Genomic DNA, 20,230 nt, shown 5'->3' with positions numbered 1-20,230 from the left:
TATCGTCACAGTCCCATTTTGAGTGAGTTCAAGTTGTGGCTTAATTGACCCTAAACTAAATAATTGAAGTTTGATTTCTCACTGTTTGAAATTGGTTAGCCGTTTAGAATTTAATTTGGTTCTAATTGATTTTGAATTGACAGAAATTGATTTTAAAATAGAGATGAAAAAATAAATTTTAAGTTTCAATAAATTTACTGTGTATTTTTAATTATAAAAATAATCAAAACAATTACATGTACTAACAAATAAAATAAATAAAGGACACATATTATTAATTATGTCTTGTGCATTAATTTTTAATTACCAAAAAAATACAAATATTCATAAATGATATTAAAAAATGAATGATATATTTTATTAATTATACAAACATCTTTGTATTTGTATGTTTTAATTAAAGAAAAACAAAGTGAAATATAAGAAAATTCTTTTGGGAAATTGAAAATTATACGAAATATATATATTGGCTCAAAAATAAAGAATTATAGATGTGGATAGTAAAGAAATAGCGAGAATTACTAATTTTAATTCTATTTAATCTAAAATTTGAATACTAGGCCGATTTAAAATCATAAATCGGTAAATAACTCTAAATTATATTTAATTTATTTGATTTCAGAATGGAATCAGTTCCTAATCCGTGCAGGGAAATCTTATTTAGAGCTCAAATACTCGCGCTTAATTGAATCTAGAGATTTTAATTTGAGAATGGAATTCCAAAATTTGTATTTATTTTATAATCAATCAGATTGACATTAATTTAATCATAAAAAAAAATTGGTTCAATTTGCATAAATTTAATTTTTCAATCATTTATATTATAAAACAAAATATATTTTGTGATTAATAATTGATTGATTTATTTAAAAAGAAATAATCGAGTGAAGTATTGATAATTTTGTAAACATGTATAATGAGTGGACTTCCATTGTGTTCAAATCAAGGCTATCTAATCAGCATAAAATCAATTACCAACACGAAAAATGGTTGATAATGGTGGGTTTCTTCTTGTATGAAATTTAGAAAGATTAAGAGAAATGGGTTTGTGGTGTGGGTCTTTGGAAATCATTTCAAGCAATAAGGTGGAAAAGTGAAGATTGAATAACACAAAGAAACTTGTAAAGTGAATACTTGTATCAAAGACTAAAGAGCAATGGGGCCTTATTGGGTAATTAGACATCTAAAGAGCAAAAGCAGAGGCCCTACAATATGTGACATTGCTTTAATTTTTTGGTTTTTTTTCCCCTCCTTTGACAAGCTTGATGCAGCTGAATGGCATCAAGAGTAACCAATGTTTTTGGATTCAATGAGGACATAATAAAAATGTTGAGTTTGGATGTTCATAATGAATTTTTTTTTTTTGGTAGTATCCAAATAAATGCATGAACAAATATTAATGTTTTTTTACATATAATGATATGTTTAATAACAATTTAGTAGCGAATTAAGGGTTATCGATATTGTTCTTTTTTTTACTTTTAAGGTGTAAATAATGAAAAGATTTCATATTTGAGTTTCATCATTTATATATTCTGAAATTATTGATTTTTATAATGAAAAAATGAAATAAGATAAATCATAATTTTATATTATAATATTTATAAATTAATTGAATGTATATATTACTATTGACTTTTTTTTTAAATTTTACTATTGTATTGGAGCACTGAAAAAATTGTGTAAAAAAGAAAAAAAGAAAGTTAACATTTGTAATAACTTCCTTGTGAAATGATGACAACATACAAAGTCCAATGTAAACTCTATCTCTCTCTAATTTTTAAAATTATTAATGTTATAATTATTTTGAATAAAGTTAGAGTTTGAACTTTTGCGGATACAAAAGAAAGGGAGAGAAATTAGTTGTAGGGTTTGGGTTCCTGGGAAATAATGGACCGTTGGTTAATAAATCCAGGGCCTACACCTAGCAAGGAGCAATGGATATGAAGTTCTCATATCCACCTGGTAAAGAAATGTCTATTCCCTGGAAACTCTGGCACAGCATTTCCATCAAGTGCTATCCAATCTCAGGGAACACCACCTTCCTGGATTCAACTACGAAATCATCAATTTCTGATTTTCTTTTTTCTTTACATTTATTTTCCTTAAGAAGAAAAAAAAAAGATCGATAGAAGGAGAAAATCCCAAGTCTTACTAGTTGAAACATCATGTTTGTTAATATTCAACGTTGAGCACCTTCTTTTTCTCATGCAATATGGACCGCATATATCGTCCACATCACATTGAATGCCATTTGCATAATGGGAAAAATAGGAAATATATAAAGAGAGATCTTGAATGCATAATAATAAACTTAAGGTTTTTCTTTTTTTTTTTAATTGTTATTTATTAAGTTTCAATTATAAAATATTTTAATCGTAGGGAGGACTCTAACGCATCACCAATCAAAACTTAATATAAGATAAATATTTAATATATATTCATCAATAAAAATCCAATTCTTTTAGTACTCTTAAAGTGTGTAATTGTTGTTTTTGTAATGTGCAAGATATATAATTCATTTACCCATTTTAGCGGTCAATACAAAAAAGTGATGTTCACAATCAAAACTATGGAAGAAGGAAGATTTGATCATCAATGATACAATCTTGGACAAAGAAGCCGCCCATATAAGATATCAAAAATAGGTCAAAGAAGACATAAAGAATTTCAAGAAGATCTATCTTACTTTGCCTTTTTTTCTTTTCTTTTCTCTTTCTTCCCCATTCTACCCTTCCAGCCCTTCCTTGGTGAATCTTAAGGGCTTAAATCAAGATTTACGAGGCAGTCAAAGTTAGCAGACAGAAACATTTTGATTATTTTCTTTAAGATTCTTTATATTTGTAATTTTTTTTTTTCATGGGGATTTCTTTGCTATTTTTTGGGTTTCTGGAGAGAGAGAGAGACCCCATCGGCCATTCCCATCGTTCTTTCTCTTTGGTATGGTTTTCTATCCGTTTTAAGCCAAATTAGCTTTCATCTTTTGATTTTCAAATTCTACACTGAGACCCTTTTCTTTCTTCACATCACATATGTCGTTATCTTTATTAGCTAGCAGCTACTTACGTACAGATTCATGTGTGTCCCCAAATTTCCCTTTATCCATATACTATTATACGCGTACATGTGCTCTTTTTATACTTGTATATACGCATGCATGCACGTATTTTATACTTGATATCTCAAATATGAAAAAACAAAAAAAAAATATCATAGAATGAATTCGATGCATGCAATTCCTTTCCTCATGTACGTGCAAGTGATGAAAACTTGTCGCAGTTAAAGATCTTATCACCTAAGTTCTAGAGGGTGCAAAGGTTGTAATAATTAATAAAACATGTTGGGCCATTTTATATTATTTTATATATATATATATTTTCTCTTTGCACCCACAAAATGATTATAGAATAAGGTCAAACTCAACCAATTGAATTCTTTTTCTCCTTCTCTCTAGTTTTCTAGCAAAGGGCATGTGTAGTGGACCTAACATTAATTTTACCTTCTATTTTCGAATCCTTTCACAGCAAACAGTTATTGAATTTTCATTGCAGAAGTTATAAATGATAAATTATTATTATTAATGATAAATTATAAATTCTCTATAGAATTTGAGCATACAAGAAGTGTAATTGGTTCAAATAGTTACTTCAAAAAAACTGGGGTCAACAACTACGTATACCTATATTTAATTCAGTGGTCAAGATGTGGGGAGAATGTCTGTAGTTAGGACCGCATCTATAAATATGAACATGAGGACGCACCAGCTACTTTTAATTTATTTATTAATTAAGATGATTACCTCAAATTAATGGCTTCATTGAAGATAAATATCACTACATAAATTTACAGATTTAGTAACGATATTTCAGTGCTAAATCAAAAAATTCCATTGATTATTTAAAATGGAATTAAATTCGTGTATATATGTTAATGCGTTTCCAAATTCAAGAATTGCATATAAGTGTAGGGCTATGTGTAGGGTTGAAAACTTCAAATAAAGGAAAAGGCATATCATGAGAGATCAAATATTGCATGATGTAACTAATCAATATATATATATAGAATAAATATTGATGTGGATGTGACGAGATTATTACAGGTTCACACAGCACAAGAGGAAAATAAAAATCAAAGAAAATGGGTAATGGGACATAAGAGCCACTCACCACTCACTTGCATTGACATGTACGTGTGGTGGTTGCTCTTTAATTATTCATTTTTTGTAAGAGCATTATATAAACCTTCTATATTGGCTATCAAATCATCAATTTTTTTTTTGTCGTTTTTCAGTTATTGTTCTCCATGAGAGGCTGAAGCAAGCTCTGTCCTCCAGTTAGTACCTATACGTTGACAAGGATTGATAAAACAGAGTTTCAATGGTGCCCATCTCACTATAGAGCACAGCCAACTTTTGAAGTTGCCATGTACCCACATCAGCTGTCTGGGCCAGGTGGTAGTTATTGAGGCTTCATTGTCTTTATCATGTCAATTTCATAATAAATCCAGATCTTGATGAATCTTATGTTATGGAATATGCAATTTATTCCATGAGCTGGGGAAACTTTGGATTTAACAAAATGGAATATAATTTATTCCTTAACTTGGGGAAACTTTGGATTTAACTATGACGAAATGGACTTTTCTCTACTTGAAGACAAATACTTGGTGTCCTTAGATGGCTTCAAAAATTATAGTTTGAATTCATAATCTCATAGTCCTATCTACTGAATTAAAATTCATTTATTGAAGTCCTTGCACAATCAGAATTGTTAGTTGAGCATAAACTCAAGCCATTCTAACCCAAAAGCATTAGCCCGATTTGCGGAGATTGGCCTTTAATAGATATTGGGCCGGACACCTAACGTTCGAGTTATGTTTGCACAAGAGGCAGAATCAGGTTCAAACGACAATCGAGTATCGTTTTCTTGCTGCACTGGGTGGCCGAAAACTCAAACAATTCTTCCATCCACCGCATGATCGTTGTTTACTACTTGTTTTTTTTCATAGAAAAGTTTCAGTTGCCTTCCAAAAGGTTCCATTTTTGCTTAGTTTCGTATTCCTTGAATTTGAGATTCGTTGTTACTACTTGCTATTTCTTCTGGAATCTGATTCCTTTGCTTACTATAGATCAAAAAAAAAAAAAAAATCCAGGCTGATATTCTTCTCATTTGCTAGGCCAATCTTAATAAACATCCTTTAAGCCTAGAATAAATTGGTTTTCACCCTTTAGCCTGCAACATCAACTTCTGAATCTTTTCATTTTGCTCAATTTCCTCCACCAACATATGTACATGCCATCTTTGGGAATCACTCCAATAATTTTTCTTCAAAGAAAGAGCAAGCATGTTCAAGCTTCCCACTCTTACAGAGTCCAAGCACCAGAAGAGTGTGTGTACCAAGATAGCACATCTTCAATAATAGGTGAGTCTGTCTTTGAATCTGGTTTGCAAAGCAGAGAAACGAAGAGAATGGTGCAGGGAAGAAGGGTAGTGCATTCTGTGTTCCTTGTAGTATCAGATTCACTCTAAATAGAGGAAGGGTTATTGGGCCATCAAGAACTTCATATTTATGTGGCTTTAGTTCAAACTGGCTCGGGTAGCTAGGCCTAGAAAGCAATGTAAAGAATACCCAATTCTGGAACTGGGCTTTTACCTTTGGTCTATCTGACGCCCACATGAAGCCCGAGTACAAAAATTTAGGGGCAGTTATTAGGAATAGCAGCGCGATGGGTCGGAAGTGGAAATTGCTCTTCCTATCCCCGCTTAACAGGAATATGGGGTCAGACAAGGCATTTTCCATCGGAGTGTCAGATGTGAGTTTTTTCGCAGAGAATTTTTTTTTTTTTAATTTGTTAATATATAATATAAATTTATTTATTAAAAAATAAAATATAATTAAAAATATAAGTTTATATATTGTTTTAATAATATATAAATAAATTACTTTTTAATAAAAATAATAATATATTCGATATAGGGAGAAGGCAATCCTGCCTTCGTCTGCACAAATTGAGATCAAAAGGAAGTCAGAGAAAATTGATCGGGTTCCAGACGGGGCGGGTCAAGTTGGGTACTTTCACCATCTCTGGCAATTATTTAGTGCACTAGGCCCCCAGCTTCTCTGTTGCGTCTCTCTCTCGCTGCGAAGCTGCGGCCTGTAAGTTCCGATTCAATCACTTCGTCTCCCACTCGCTCTCTCTGGTAACCCAAAACCCAACTCTAGTCTCCATCACTCTCTCTGCTAAAAGTGCTCGGCACATCAACCCAGGTAAGCTAATCTCCGCCAAAGAACGCTTTTTTATTTTTTATTTTTTACATCCTAGTCCGTTCCGCTTCTCTATATATCCCTCTCTCCCCTGGCCGATTGAGTGTGGTCTCAGAAAACTTGGCATGTCTTACACTAAATAGGAAATAAAACAGAAAGATCATACAAGATAGCGACGAATTGGATGATTTCAGTTTTTTTTTTTTTCTTTACTTTTTTACCAGATTTGCAAAATACCATTTTCGTTTCTAGTAATTTGGTTGAAGAATTGCACTAACGAAGTGAAATGATGAAGCGAGAATGGTTTTACGGCGACATTTACGTGTCTTTGTTCCTGCCACATCCCATTCGTTCCTTCAAACTAAGCCTTTCATTTGGGGTACCAAAGGAGACTAGTGTGCCATATGTTTTATCGATACTGCTTTCTTGATATTCTGGTTCACGGTCTTCCATAGGTACAGAGTCTTTCAGATATTTAGAGGAAAACGGCCTAGAAATTTGATGGAAAGAGTAGAATTCTATAAAGTAATTATTGACTGTATAGCGTTATAAATATTGAATAGAATTTTTTTAATGTAAAAGAGAGTAGCATGAAACATCATCATTTCGTATTAAGACAGGTGAAATATTGGTCAATGCATGCCTTCCCTTTCAAACTCTTTTTTCGGTTTGCTTGTTTTTTTATTGTCATGAGCTGATCAGTGTCTTTTCTTTATCTCCATATGTTTTTGACTGCTTGGACCCCAAACTTGTTTTGATGTGGAACGGGGCGATTCATTTTCTGCAGGCTTAAATTGAATGTACCATGAAGAGGACACTGCCATGGAGTGAGCAGATTGATGTTATATCATCAGATGAATCTTCGTCCTCAGATGGAGATATGGAGATTAATGATGGAGTTGAGGGTCAGCAACTGTCCCTTAATATTACACTTGATCAACCTACAAAAGAAATGACATCTGAGGGTATTACTATTAATTCCAATTTGGATTTGGTCCCTGGTTATATTTTATTTTGGTTAACATTTTTATTTGTTGATTCTCTGACAAAGCAACTTGGTCCCAGTTTCTGTTTCAATCAGCTTTAAGGAATTTCTAATCTAGTTGGAAATTTTGTGATTTTATACTCTCTGTCTGAGTTAAGCACCGAATTTCATCATCTTCTCAGTGAAGGAATGGGAAAATCATCTTCTCTGTTTGAGCCCAAATATTTCTTTATACTTTTTTTTTATCTCACAACATAATGTGCTTTACATTCTAGATGTACTGATCAAAAGAGCGGAAATGTATCAAGAATATATGAGGCAGCTCCCTATGCCAGCACGTCATGGCTCTGTCATTCCATTTTCATCATGGGTGGGATTAGGCAAATCAATTAAGCAATTATATGGGCAACCCTTGCATTACCTCACTAACATTCTTCTAAAGCAGTGGGATCATCTGAGAATTGGCAGTGAGGATGAACAAAAGCCCTTGGATATCACAATTCATCCTTGTAAGGCTGAAGCCACCATTTGGCTGGTTGAAGAAATTCACAGGCGTACCTCATCTCACCATCATGTAGCTAAAAGCTGGCTGTTGGACCCAATGCACCATGCTTTTGTGGACTCCATATTCCCACAACTATGAAGCATTGTTTCGATGAGCAATCACCTCTGAGCTGATTTTGTAGGATGCTTTTTTGTTTCTGAGGTGTGGGCTTTGAAATGTATGATCTGTATCTGGAATGAATTAGAAACTCCTGTTTTGGTAATTCACTGATTTTTTTTTTTAAATCTTTTTAATTCCTGCTTGTATGGATGGTTGTGGTTAGGTACGCTCTCATCCTTGATTTCAAATAAAGTTCCCTTGAATTGAAGGCTGAGAATTGCGGTTCGCTTGCTTTGTTCAAACTGATAGTTTCAATTACATCTGCATTAATGAAATAACACTAATATCTATATCTGAACAGCATCAAATATATAGTCATTGGTTAATAGAAGTGATAAATCAATATTTACCTAGAACCCCTTTTGCAAAAAGTGAAACCTGGTATTATGTCGAACAATGATTTCTTAGTCGTACGTATTTGATGGTGCTCATTTTGGTGCATGAGGAGATGAGGTAGATCGTAGAAGGGGGATTATGATCTAGGCATTTTTGATGATTTGACAGTGCAGTTGCTTGCCAGTGAGGCCTTTTCTAGTGGTAAAGCTAGACAAGAATGAAGTCCTGAAATTAAGGGGTCACAAATTGAAGTTTCACCATTATATTTCATTGTTTAGTTTGAATATACAAATGTACTTATAATCTCATCTCTGATGAAATTAACGGTGATGTCTCCACTGTTTTCAATAACAGATCTCAAACAGAAAATTTTCCTATACATTATTGATTTCTCACCATCTCAACCTTTGGAAAAGAAAATTGAAATTTGTTTATTTCATTTATAAAAGGATAGGACTAAGTTGCATCCACTTAGGGACATGAAAAACAGAGATGGCATTGGGCTACAAGGCCATTGTTGATATAAGATTCGGATCCTCAGTCTCTGTTTCACATCATTCACATCTCCATTTTATCACTTAAAGAGGGTGAAGATTTGTTGGAGAGAACCCCAGATATAGCTCTGATAGTATTTGGAGTAGTCCTGCAGCAGCCACCAAAAAGAGAAGCACCAGCCTCGCGCCACTTGCCTACGTACGAAACGAAATCTTCATCTGATACTCCACTTGATTTCTGCAGCAGAAAACATTAGTCCATCATAATAATCACTGACATCGCAGAAACTATATAAATGATCCAAATAAAGGGCATATGCTATTTTCTGCAGAACATGCTTTTGGTCTCAATAGCAAAAGCAAATGCAACTGCTCAATTGGACAAGACGCATAGAAGACGACAAGAAAGAGAAGTCATAACTATGTTATGTAAGGAAAAAGAACTCCAGGCAGGAAGCTCACCACCCACTCCTTGCGCTCAGCATTGTAAGTTTCACCGCTATTTGGATATATGACTACCGGCTTGCTTGTAACCTGCCAGATCAAATAGCCAAGATGCATTTGTTTTCCATTAGCTAAGAAGAACAGGAATACAGTTCATGGAGGATGTCAGTGAGGAAATGTATACCTTGCAAATGGAGAGAATAAGTCCATGGATAAATCTAGGAGGGGTACAGTTGATTCCAACAGCGGCAACTTGCCTGCAAGTATCTGCAATAGAGGCACATTCCAAGATAGAATCACCACTAACCACATTAATTCCATCCTTGGAAGTGAAAGAAAACCATGCTGGAATATTTACGCCTTCCTCTTCAAGCAACTCAGCGTATGCCTAACAACAGATTAACATAACCAATTGAGTCATTGAATAATCAGGTAATTGTTCAACTAACCAATAAGTGACCAGAAAGAACAAAGAATTTAATTCTCTGTTAGCTAGCTTCAAGGCATCTTTCCACATTATGAAATACCTTTGCTTCAAGCTTATTTGGAATCGTCTCAAATGCAATCAAGTCAGCTCCTGCTTTGGCCAGAATCTGTAATCTTCTCCTGTGAAAATCCTTCAGTGTTTGGAGAGAAACTGCATCGCCATAGTTGCCACTGTAAACAGCAGATGGACAGTAAGTCTCTCAACAGCATAGAGACATTGGTATACGAAGCCATGCACAGATTCTATAGTCGAAGATTGAATTAATTACTTAATTACCTATACTCTGAGCCATCAGCTAAATAAGCCCCGTAGCTGCCAATGGAAGCAGCGACCAGAACTGGACGCCTTGCTATATTTCCACGTTCCACAAAATCCCAAGAAGCTTTGGTACAATTGTCATAATAAATTTCCCTTGCCTCGCAGGCAATTTCGACACTTCTTCGAAGTAATGATTCTGCTTCTTCTGTGGATAACCCTTTGGCCTCAAAACCCTGAATAGTAGCCTGTGACATTGTTTTGAACTAGTTAAGTCATATATAATTTTTTTTTTTTTTAGTATTGAAAAAGAAAATCATATCGGTGAGATTTGAATCCTTGCATCATATTTCATTAATATCCTATAATCATTAAATTTTTTTAAAAAAAAAAATAGTAATAAACTTGCCTGATAAGATGCTGTTAATATGATATTTGCCCCAGCGTCAAGATAATCGAGGTGTACCTATCACATTTAAACAAAGTCAAATTTAGTATAATGAATTCATTAGTATAATCATTTTACTTAAGACGTTAATATAATAATTAATTTAATAATCAGATTTAAAACCATTGTAAATCTCTTGGCCCTCGCTCCTCTCATTTTTTCCAACAGATCATAATTTATAATAATTTCATGTATTTTTAAAAATTATATCACTTTCTATATTTTTTTAATATTTTAATTGCATGAAATAGACAAGTGTCCCGAAAAGACACTAAAGTAGGCATAAGGTGGAGCAGATGGACTTTGCCCACTTATTTGTCAGAAGAAGATAACAGCTTCCTTACAATACCTGACTTCATCAGTAACTTGTGTTTCGGTTACAATACGACACAGCTTTGGTTATCTCGTATATATCGGGAAAAAAATATATACAGAAAATTAGCAAAAAAAAAAACTTATTAAACTTGGACTTCAAATTTCTTTTCAAAATCATAAAAACCTAAATTAAAAACTAGAAAAAAAAAAAGGACAAAACTATGAATAAATGTTTAAACTTAAAGTGTGCGTGTGATAAAAGACATGAAAGGGAGAGAAAGTACCCTTCGGACGAGGTGAGGGGAGCTGATAAGGCATTTGGCGCTCCATAGAGGGTCGTTGAGGTCAGCACCGTGTCGTTCGAGTTCAGTGGCAAAGCCGCCATCGACTAAGGCGTAGCCACCGCACTTCTGGATGAAATCTAACAAAAAACAAGAGGTGTATGCGCTTTCCAGTACCATCTTTACGAAGAACAGGTTGAGGTTCAGGAAGGTAGAAGACTTGCTTGCGAGTTAGATATGCGTTACCTTACCTTCTTATTAATGAAAAATGTTTTTTTCGGTTTTTCAGAAACTAAAAGCACCTGCCAAACTTCTTCAAAGCATTTTGGCTTTATAATGGAAAGGAAGGAACTGCCACTCCCAATTTCAAGTTGCCAATTTTGCCCCTTCGTGTTATTGGGTAAGGGTATACCAAACCAGCGGATCGATTTAATTTGATTTCGATTTCTGAAATCAAGAGTCTGAAATTAGATTACAGGGTCTGATCCTAGATCATAAAATCCTCTCAATCTCAATTTAATTATGATTCGATTTGGATTCAATATAATTTGGGGTAATTTAATAAGTAAAATTTTTCTTCAAAAATTTCTTTTTTAAAATAAAAATATCAATTTAGGTAATGTAAAAACCGAATTTTATCAGTACAAAAAAACCGTTAATGTAAGAATTAAACCTAAATTGAAATGGAATTAAAAAATTGATTTTATATATATATTTTTAATAGTTTTTAGATATATTTTATAATGTCAATAAAATTATGTATGTTTATATATAATTATGATTATATTTTCTATTTTTAAATAAGTACAAAAATTAAAATCTAAAAAGAAATTATAATTAAAATTGAAATTAAAATATAATTAAAATCTTATTGAAATTGTTTAGAATCAAACCGTAATTAGAAGTTAAGTTTGATTTTTAAAAATTATATAATCAAAAATTTGATTGTAATTTTCATTCTTAATTAAAGCCGTAATGAAATCAGAATCAAACATCCCTATCTAAAGATAATGGCAGGCAAGGAGGGGAACTAAATAGAATACGAAATGAAGTGAAAGAAAAGAAATTTGGGTATGGAAAGCAATGGACACTTATCTAATTATTCTTAAACTTATCCAGTTAGATTTTAAGGAGTCACTATATATATATATATATATATATATATATAATGGTTAGCTTAGTATGTATATCATCGCATGCCGTGCAGGAAATTCCAATGCAAATTTGGACTCTTCTATGTCACGTAAATTTTCCATTTTACTCAACAAGTTAGCTTCTAGTTCGGTATTTATCGTCTGTCTCTCTCTCTCTCTCTCTCTCTCTCTCTCATCCTCCTTAAAAGAAAAGTTACACGTTTACGAACACAAACAGGACATATCATCGTCAAGATTCGATTCTGGAGATTTCTGATTTTGAACGTGGCCTTGATAAGGTCTAGGTTCTCTGTCTTGTCTGTTTATTATTGGAAGGTGCAATGCAAATAAGGTTTTTCACTTTGTTTTTGGGCCTAAAAAAAAATATAGAGCACAAGACTCTTGCTTTATAGTTGCTGACATTGTTTTTGGGCCTAGAAAAAATAGAGCGCACGAAGCTCTTGTTTTATAGGTGCTGTGCCTGTTTTGTTTTGTTCTCTCTGGATAAGATAAGGAGGAGAGTGACACCACCAATACTTTTCGCAACTGCTCTCCAATAAGAAGAATTTAACTTTTGAACAAATATCAATGGAGTGACTGTAAAAAAAAAAAAAAAAAAAAAAAAAAATCGAAAGGCCTTGTTGTGGTTTGTAAGTGGGCTGATATGGTTTGATTGGGGTTTCATTTAGGGCGTGTCTAGGGCAAAGTCTTCGAGAGCTTTTATATTAATTATGAATGTGTATGTGAATTTATAATTATGTGTTAAAGTTCCTTTCAATTAACTCTTATATTTTCGGGTGTGCATATATTTTAATTTATCATAAAAAAAAGCTAGCGAAAAAGAAATATACGAATATTTTCTTCCTGCTATTCATTTGGCTTTTATCAAAATTTAAATTTAAAGTTTTATAATTTTAAAAAAATATTAAATTATCGTTAATTAATATATATATATATATATTAAAAAAAAAAGCTGAATACCAATAGTGGAGAGTATTGATGAGATGAACTTGCTGGGCGTATTTGAAATCAAAATGGCCACCAGATATTGGTTTGCTGGAAACAGTGGGGAAGAAACGACATAAATGTGTTCCGAGTATAAATCCATTAGCGAGCTTTGGAGGGTAGATATTAAAGCGTTGCACGATAACAAGCTTAACTTTTGTTTTGTGGCATCACTTTTTGCTGAATTGATTCTCCATTCCAATTTCCAATTTGGGTTACCCCCATCTAATCAATTGACTGTTGTTATTCGGCATCTGCATCTTCCTTATTCAGTTAGTGGGTAGGATTAGAACCCAAAGACTTGATTCATCCCATGGGCTAATCCTAAACTACTATACTATGGACCGCTATTCATGGGCTCATCCAAAAGTTAAAACTCGAAATTACTCTCTTCTTGGTTTCAGACGTAAACTCATGCAGTTAGCATATTGACTATCGAAACCCTTGTCATCGATGTTCAGTTCCACCTTCGCATGAAAACATTTCTATCCCCTCATTCTCATTACCTTCCGCCACCAGAACAATCAAATGGAATTCAACTACCAGATACCAATGTAATCATCACGCACCCGACTCTCTTAATCCTGGAATCCTTCACTTCCATGACGCAGTTGAAGCAAATTCGAGTCCACACGACCAGAGCTGGTCTCATTACTCATGCATTACCTGTGAGCAGCTTCTTAGCGTTTTGCGCTCTCTCATACTGGTGATATAAACCTTGCCTGTTTGCTATTAACCCAGCTTGAAAACCACTATACTTGTATTGAGTTTAATCTAAAGCTAAAAATGCCCATGAGGGGTTCTTTTCTCAACTGGTTCAAAAACGGATTGTAATGCACACTAGGAGCTTTGTTTTAACGCTGAAAGCATGTAAGCAGTTTTAGACGAAATCGACTCACTCACTTTACAAATTGGAAAATGGGTTTAGTCTGTGTCTTGTTGGTTCAAAATGGTTGCTTGGTTTACCTCGTAAATTATTTGATAAAATGTATTTGAGGGATGTTTGTTTCTTGGACCTCGATGATCGACGGTTATTCCGCGCATAATTGTTGCAATGAGGCCTTGAAGCTTTTTTTATCACATTTTGAGCGATATCGAGCTCGAAGTTACCATGATTTCGGTGCTTCAAGCTTGCTCTCCTAAAGGGGACTTGAGTATGGGAAAGTGTTACCGCCTCCGATGCATCCCTTCATACTCAAGACTGGACATTCTAAAGCTCAGAACTAGACATTCAAGTGTTACTGAACATCTGTGGGTGGTCCACCATCAATGGCCTTAACATACCTCCTTCTCATCTTCTGTATCCACCCATATCATGGTTCATGAGCAATTCCCACCCTACAACCATGCATTGCATCACTCGTTTTTTAGGCCACCATCAATAGCGTTATGAGGCTAAACATAATTTGAGGTACGCAGAGGTAAACTTTATGAACCTTATAGCATGTTTTCATTACTGTTAACAAAATGACAGGCAGAAATCAATCAAAGAGCTAGTTGACATGATTCCATCTGTGCTTTCAAATGAAATGAGAAACAAAAGAATGCGAAAAAGAGGAAATAAGGAACTCAAGGACCACGAGCAGGGGCAAAACAGAAACAGCCAGGTGCCTGGTCATCAGGAATCATCCCTCCTCCTTTGCTTGTATCAATGGCTTCTAACATTCTCACCACCACAGCCATTTCAGGACGTTTTTCTGCATTTGCATCCCAGCACTTTCGCATGATAGTGGCTAAAGAACTTGGACAGCATCTTGGGATCTCTGGTCGTAGATTCTGCCAACAAAATTTTGCACTATTAAACTCACAACAAAATTTTGTGGATCCTTTTGTGGTATACATCAAATCTGTACAATGTACTACATTCAGGTAGTTAAATAGCAGAGACTAGGCAAGTGCAAATGCGTGTTTATAGGATTGTGAACTAACCTGTCCGACAACGGCAGATGACACATCAGCAAAGCTAAGATCAGGGTAAGGCATATCACAACAATAAATTTCCCACAAGCATATGCCAAAGCTGTAGACATCACAGCTTCTATTATATGGTTTGCCATCAAGAACCTACATAATGTATCTTGTTAGAAAGCGTTCAACTACAGGCCCAAAATGTAAATTCAACTGCATTTTCATTTTTCTGTCTGCTAGTTTACCAATTACTGTAAGGTACATGCAACCACAGAGACCCACATAGAAAATGTGCAATATAAGGCTAACTCTCACATCATATTGGAATATATCCTTCAGGATTCCTTTTCCTCTTCATTTTCTATGCACTTAATAGCCATTCATTGTGAAACAAGAATCCTACTTGCTTTTGCTACGTGAATATAAACTCAACTCAACTAAGCCTTTATTCAAAAAATTTGGGGTCAACTATATGGATTCGCTTTCTCCACTCTAAACGATTTTGGGTTAAGTCCTCAGAAATGTGTAATGCCTTTTGCTATGTGAATATAACATACTAAAAAATGGTTAATAAATATTTCCTTATCAGAAACATATCAAATTTTGTGAAGGAATGACTACCTCAGGGGCCATGTATCCAAGGGTACCAGTTTCACCGGTCATGTCCCTTGGATTCTGAGCTTCAACACGGGCAACACCAAAATCAGCAATTTTAAGAGTTCGATGAGCATCCAATAACATGTTTTCAGTTTTGACATCACGATGTACAATCTTCTTTGAATGTAGATAGCTAAGTCTGCAAATAAGTACACAAAGTAGAATCCTAATCAACGATTAGCTTATTTACAATTTTTTTTCTGCCAAAAATGACAGAAAACCAGAACTCACCCCCTAGAGAGATCCAAAGCCAGCTGCACCACAACCTTAAAAGCAAGTTTCTTTCGCCTATTTCTTATCAAGTACTGTTTTAGCGTCCCACCGGGGAGATACTCAACAACCACACAACAAGCCCTGGAAGGGAGGGAAGTTTGACCATCAGACATGTCTTTTGCAGGAATTTTGAGATTTGATGTTCCCATTGATGCTCCAACAAACTGTTAACAAAATTGTAACACAGAGGATTGAGAATACAACAGAAGAAAGGAAGCCTACTTTAACAGCAAATATGACAGGGCACATCCCTTTTTTTTTAGGAAAGTTCTAAGTTCCAACTGATAAGACTTGCTCAAAGTACACACACAACATTTTGGTTGTTGAAATATCAACCCCATAAAAATGAGAAAACATCATTACAAAATCACACATATATCAAAAGGCGTCAAGAAAAACCAAACTTGTATAGCAGAAGTTTGTGTAATTGTAACAAAATTTCACAGCCCATAAATGCCCTTTTTTTATATATTAAAATGGTGTTAGTGTCATGAGAATAAACGGAATAAAAGTTTTAAGAGTAAGTTTGTACCTTCGTGACATTAAGATGGTCAAGCTTGTGCCAAACAGCAACCTCTTGCCGAAATGATGCCCGCAGAGCAGTGGTTTCAGCAGTTGTGGCAATACCATCCTCACCCCAGTCCAATAGCTTCACTGTAATATCCAACATAACATTGCAGTTAGCATAACACATTAACAAACACAGTGATTTAGCTTTCTAGTCTCATTATGCATTACATATCAAATAAACAAATTCAAGAAAGCACATGCAAATCTTAATGAAAATATTTTCTTGGATAAGACATAATTAAATAATAAGCATATACACATCCAATACCATGTGATCATTTTCAATATTCATTAGCTTCAATTTCAAAAGTCTTGCAAAATTTAATGATTAAAAACCAAATTTTTATATTGACTATCTAATACCAGGAAGATCAAAATTACATCTCTTTTTTTTTTTTTTTCCCATACAAGTAACGCCCACGTCTTCCATGTAATCCCAAAATCAATAGGTCCCCCAACTGACCTGCAAGGTGGCTTTTTTGCATCAGACCACTAATCTACTCAGGGTTTCCACCTATAGATTGTTGCCTCAAATACCAAACAAGATGAATGGTTCATCTGATCGAACTTTTTAATCGATTCACATTGGATTGGTTTTAGCATATGCTGTATCAGGAAAAAGATCACATAATCCAAAGCTTGGGTTTCTAGGATCAGTAATTAGTTACCAAAATCTGAATCCATGAAAGTGGGCCATTTTATTACCTTTGATGGTAGAGACTTGCACCTAATGTGAGCAAAATAAACAGAGTAGGGAAAAGGGAAAGAGTGAAAATTTACCTGCAACATCTCGGTTATCGTAGATACCCCGATAAACAGTCCCGTAAGTTCCATGGGCTATTACATTTCTTATATCCAATTTAGACAAATCGATCTCCCATTCTTCTTTAGGCCTTTGGGTCTCAATGTTCATTGACCAAGCCCTGCTCAAGTGCTTCTCCAGTTGTACATCCAAGCTCTTAAGATCGATTTTATCTGCTCGAAAAATCATATCTTTGCTACTAACACTTCCTGTACCTTTCACCTTTGAATTATCAGATTTCTCTTCCTCCCTGATACCCCCAGCATCCCCATTTCCACTTGTTCTTGAATCCATTGTAAAGAACCAAACACAAATACAATTCCTTCTTAAGTACCAAAAAGAGCCTTAAATCCCAGACAACAATTAAAAAATAACAAAACTCAGAAAAATGAACTTGTTTACTATCCTAGATAGAACTTATCGATTTAAATTTCAATTTTCATCATTATCGTCGAATTCCAATAAAATTTAATGATAAAAAAACACAGCAATATGCAATCATCAAGGAAATTTCAACAACTAATCCCACCTAAGATAAAATTACCAATCAAATACTGTAGTGAAAATTTTGATCAAATAGAAACTCAATTCACCAACCCAAAATCCTCCCCTCCAATATTGATCTTATAACAAATGAGTAAGCAAAATACTTTCTGTATACTGCCTGAACAATTGCACTCTAAAATTTCAAAAATCCCTATCACCGACCAATTTTTTTATTGCATCCACTAATTTAAATAGAACCACAAAAAAAAAATAAAAATAAAAACAAAAAGTAATCGATGAAAACGACCCAATTGACCCAAGAATTTCAAAAAAAAAAAAAATCAAAACAAACCCTCAAAAAATTTTCAATAAATAAAACTCTAAACAGAATGAAAAGCAGCAAGCATTTCAGCAAAAACCCATAAACCCAAATCCCACCTCTCTCTCTCTCTTCCTCCCACTCCCCTTACCTTCCCCCAACCACACACCCCCCCCCCCCCCCCCCCAAAACCCCCCGAAGAAACAAGTTCGTTAGAGAGAGAGAGAGAAGAGACGAGACAAGAAGATTGACGTTGAATTCTTAAAATGGCGGAGGAGAAGAAAAAAGAGAGAAAAGACAGAATCGGTGGTGGTTCATAGATGTCGTCGTCATCTCCATTTTTTACTTTACCAACCCATTGAAAAGGAAAGAAGGGAAGATTTTGCAGCTAAACACACAGAGAAAAAGAGAGAGGCTTATTTGGGATTGTAAGGCAAGCCACCAAAAACCCAAACAAATTATTAGCCAAACCAAGAAGAAGAAAGACGAGAGCGGGGATTGTGCCTATAACAAGGCTCTGCCTGGAGAGTCAGAGACTGCTTCAAAATGGAAAAAGAGAGGGCATATAAAGCGTAAAGAATTTAGAACTTTGAGCCAAACCAACCAATTCGATAAGTACAAAAACAAAATCCAAGTACATACCCAAAAAAACAAAAGGAAGCTTCTTTCCTCAACGAAAATACCTGTATTCTCCGATTGGACTATTTTGCCCTTTTTTAACTTTTAAGAAACTAAATAAATTTCCCCTATTTTAAACTAAAAGCTCAAATTAATACAAATATTACTTTATCATGAAATTTTTCTTGAAATATTAAAATTTAAATTATTTCAATTTGGGTTTTCTAAAATATAATTTAAATAGTATTTATTTAAAGCACATTTATTTTAAATAGTTTTTATTTAGCTTCTATAAACACACCTATTTCATTTAATAGTTTTAATAATAAAATTAATTAAAGTGTATTATATTTAATAACAATTTCTATTTTGCTCTTATGATGATCATAATATAATTTTTATCATTGATTTATATTTAATAATATTTTTAAATATAATAATTGATATACTATTATAGTTAATATTATTTTTAAATGTAAAATTTATTTTTTAAAATTAATTTTAAAAAGGGTATTATTTTTATAAGAAATTAATGAATATTTTTATTTATTCTATAATGACACAAGAAAATTTAAAAAACTCTTAAATAATAATTTTAAAAAATAAAAAATTATGCACAGATTTCAATTTTCTAAAAATATAAAATTTATAAAAATACTTAAGTTACCTAAATAACTTTTTCTTATTTTTTTTTAGGTTTAATTTTACTTACACCGATGAGGTACATTATGAGGATAAAACGTTTTTAATGGAGATTTTCTTTATTCACAATAATCAAACACCCAATAATAAGATTGGATATATAATTTTTTATTACTCGTACTAATAAAAACTTTTTTTAATTATTGGGGATCATTTTTATTGCAATAAATTCCTTCCTGCTTTCATGTTTTCAATAAAGTAGAGTATTATTAATTTTATTCAAATTTTCCTTTCAATGAATTTTTTTGTCTGATTTATTTTTTTTATTTAGATTTTTGTTCTCTTTATATAATTTTTTTTATTTAGATTTTTGTTCTCTTTATATAATTTTTTTTATTTATTATGTGAGCTTTTAAATATTGAGAAATGAATTAATTATATTTTTTTATTCTGCAATTTGTTAAATTTTGTAGGATTTGATATAATGTATCAAAAGGTTTTGAACTCTATTATGATGTAAATCTCACAATCAACGACATTATCCATTGTCATCCAACAATTTTCATAACGAAAATAATGTCAAAGATATATAAAAAATAATAATTTTATAACAATATTTTAAATTTTAGAACTAAATTTAATTATATATATATATATATATATATATATATATATATATATATATATATATATATATTCCCCTTTAAAAGGGAAATCAAATCAGATTTACATTATGGATTTTCAGTGACACCAAAGCCCATTTTATTGGTCCATTTTTAACCTTGCCGAAGGCCCAAGCCAAAAGTTTTCTTCCATTTTATATAACATTTAATATCAACGAATA

At 33.3% G+C, this 20,230-nt stretch overlaps 3 protein-coding genes and 1 long non-coding RNA gene across 5 annotated transcripts; 2 read left to right on the top strand and 2 right to left on the bottom strand.

The window, feature by feature from the left end:
- Positions 1-5,961: 5,961 nt before the first annotated feature.
- LOC110632772 (protein RDM1) lies at positions 5,962-8,130 on the top strand. Of its 2 annotated transcripts, none has more exons than XM_058135938.1 (3): positions 5,962-6,267; positions 7,052-7,169; positions 7,525-8,130. In XM_058135938.1, the coding sequence occupies exons 2-3, from the start codon at positions 7,070-7,072 to the stop codon at positions 7,890-7,892; spliced, it is 468 nt and encodes a 155-aa protein (XP_057991921.1). In that variant the 5' UTR covers positions 5,962-6,267; positions 7,052-7,069; the 3' UTR covers positions 7,893-8,130. The 2 variants fall into 2 exon arrangements, with proteins under 2 accessions (XP_057991921.1, XP_057991920.1); XM_058135937.1 differs by having other exon boundaries at positions 5,965-6,267; positions 7,052-7,229.
- Positions 8,131-8,655: 525 nt separating this feature from the next.
- Positions 8,656-11,293, bottom strand: LOC110632770 (homocysteine S-methyltransferase 3). Its single transcript, XM_021781094.2, has 7 exons — positions 10,977-11,293; positions 10,339-10,395; positions 9,951-10,177; positions 9,715-9,844; positions 9,372-9,575; positions 9,206-9,277; positions 8,656-8,981 (listed from the first exon to the last, which is right to left on the bottom strand). The coding sequence occupies exons 1-7, from the start codon at positions 11,151-11,153 to the stop codon at positions 8,808-8,810; spliced, it is 1,041 nt and encodes a 346-aa protein (XP_021636786.2). The 5' UTR covers positions 11,154-11,293; the 3' UTR covers positions 8,656-8,807.
- Positions 11,254-15,348, top strand: LOC110632771 (uncharacterized). The gene is made up of 2 exons (XR_009144085.1): positions 11,254-11,373; positions 14,109-15,348. It is a non-coding gene; the product is annotated as an uncharacterized LOC110632771 (long non-coding RNA).
- Positions 14,539-18,266, bottom strand: LOC110632769 (serine/threonine-protein kinase STY13-like). Its single transcript, XM_021781093.2, has 6 exons — positions 17,300-18,266; positions 16,482-16,603; positions 15,908-16,113; positions 15,641-15,815; positions 15,041-15,175; positions 14,539-14,887 (listed from the first exon to the last, which is right to left on the bottom strand). The coding sequence occupies exons 1-6, from the start codon at positions 17,613-17,615 to the stop codon at positions 14,681-14,683; spliced, it is 1,161 nt and encodes a 386-aa protein (XP_021636785.2). The 5' UTR covers positions 17,616-18,266; the 3' UTR covers positions 14,539-14,680.
- Between the last annotated feature and the right edge of the window lie 1,964 nt (positions 18,267-20,230).

The sequence above is a fragment of the Hevea brasiliensis genome, chromosome 15 (assembly GCF_030052815.1).
Source record: "Hevea brasiliensis isolate MT/VB/25A 57/8 chromosome 15, ASM3005281v1, whole genome shotgun sequence".
Lineage (NCBI taxonomy): Eukaryota > Viridiplantae > Streptophyta > Magnoliopsida > Malpighiales > Euphorbiaceae > Hevea > Hevea brasiliensis.
The sequence above is the reverse complement of the archived record's forward strand: the minus strand, read 5'-3'. Positions and strand labels throughout refer to the sequence as shown.

Coding starts and splice junctions, on each gene's coding strand:
- LOC110632772 (XM_058135937.1), top strand. CDS start 7,070: ATGAAGAGGACACTGCCATGGAGTGAGCAGATTGATGTTATATCATCA. Junction 7,230..7,524: donor AAAAGAAATGACATCTGAGG/GTATTACTATTA, acceptor TTTACATTCTAG/ATGTACTGATCAAAAGAGCG.
- LOC110632769 (XM_021781093.2), bottom strand. CDS start 17,615: ATGGATTCAAGAACAAGTGGAAATGGGGATGCTGGGGGTATCAGGGAG. Junction 15,816..15,907: donor GCTTTGGATCTCTCTAGGGG/GTGAGTTCTGGT, acceptor ACTTATTTGCAG/ACTTAGCTATCTACATTCAA. Junction 15,176..15,640: donor TTGGATACATGGCCCCTGAG/GTAGTCATTCCT, acceptor TACATTATGTAG/GTTCTTGATGGCAAACCATA.
- LOC110632770 (XM_021781094.2), bottom strand. CDS start 11,153: ATGGTACTGGAAAGCGCATACACCTCTTGTTTTTTGTTAGATTTCATC. Junction 9,278..9,371: donor TTATTCTCTCCATTTGCAAG/GTATACATTTCC, acceptor TTGATCTGGCAG/GTTACAAGCAAGCCGGTAGT. Junction 8,982..9,205: donor CTGAGCGCAAGGAGTGGGTG/GTGAGCTTCCTG, acceptor TTTCTGCTGCAG/AAATCAAGTGGAGTATCAGA.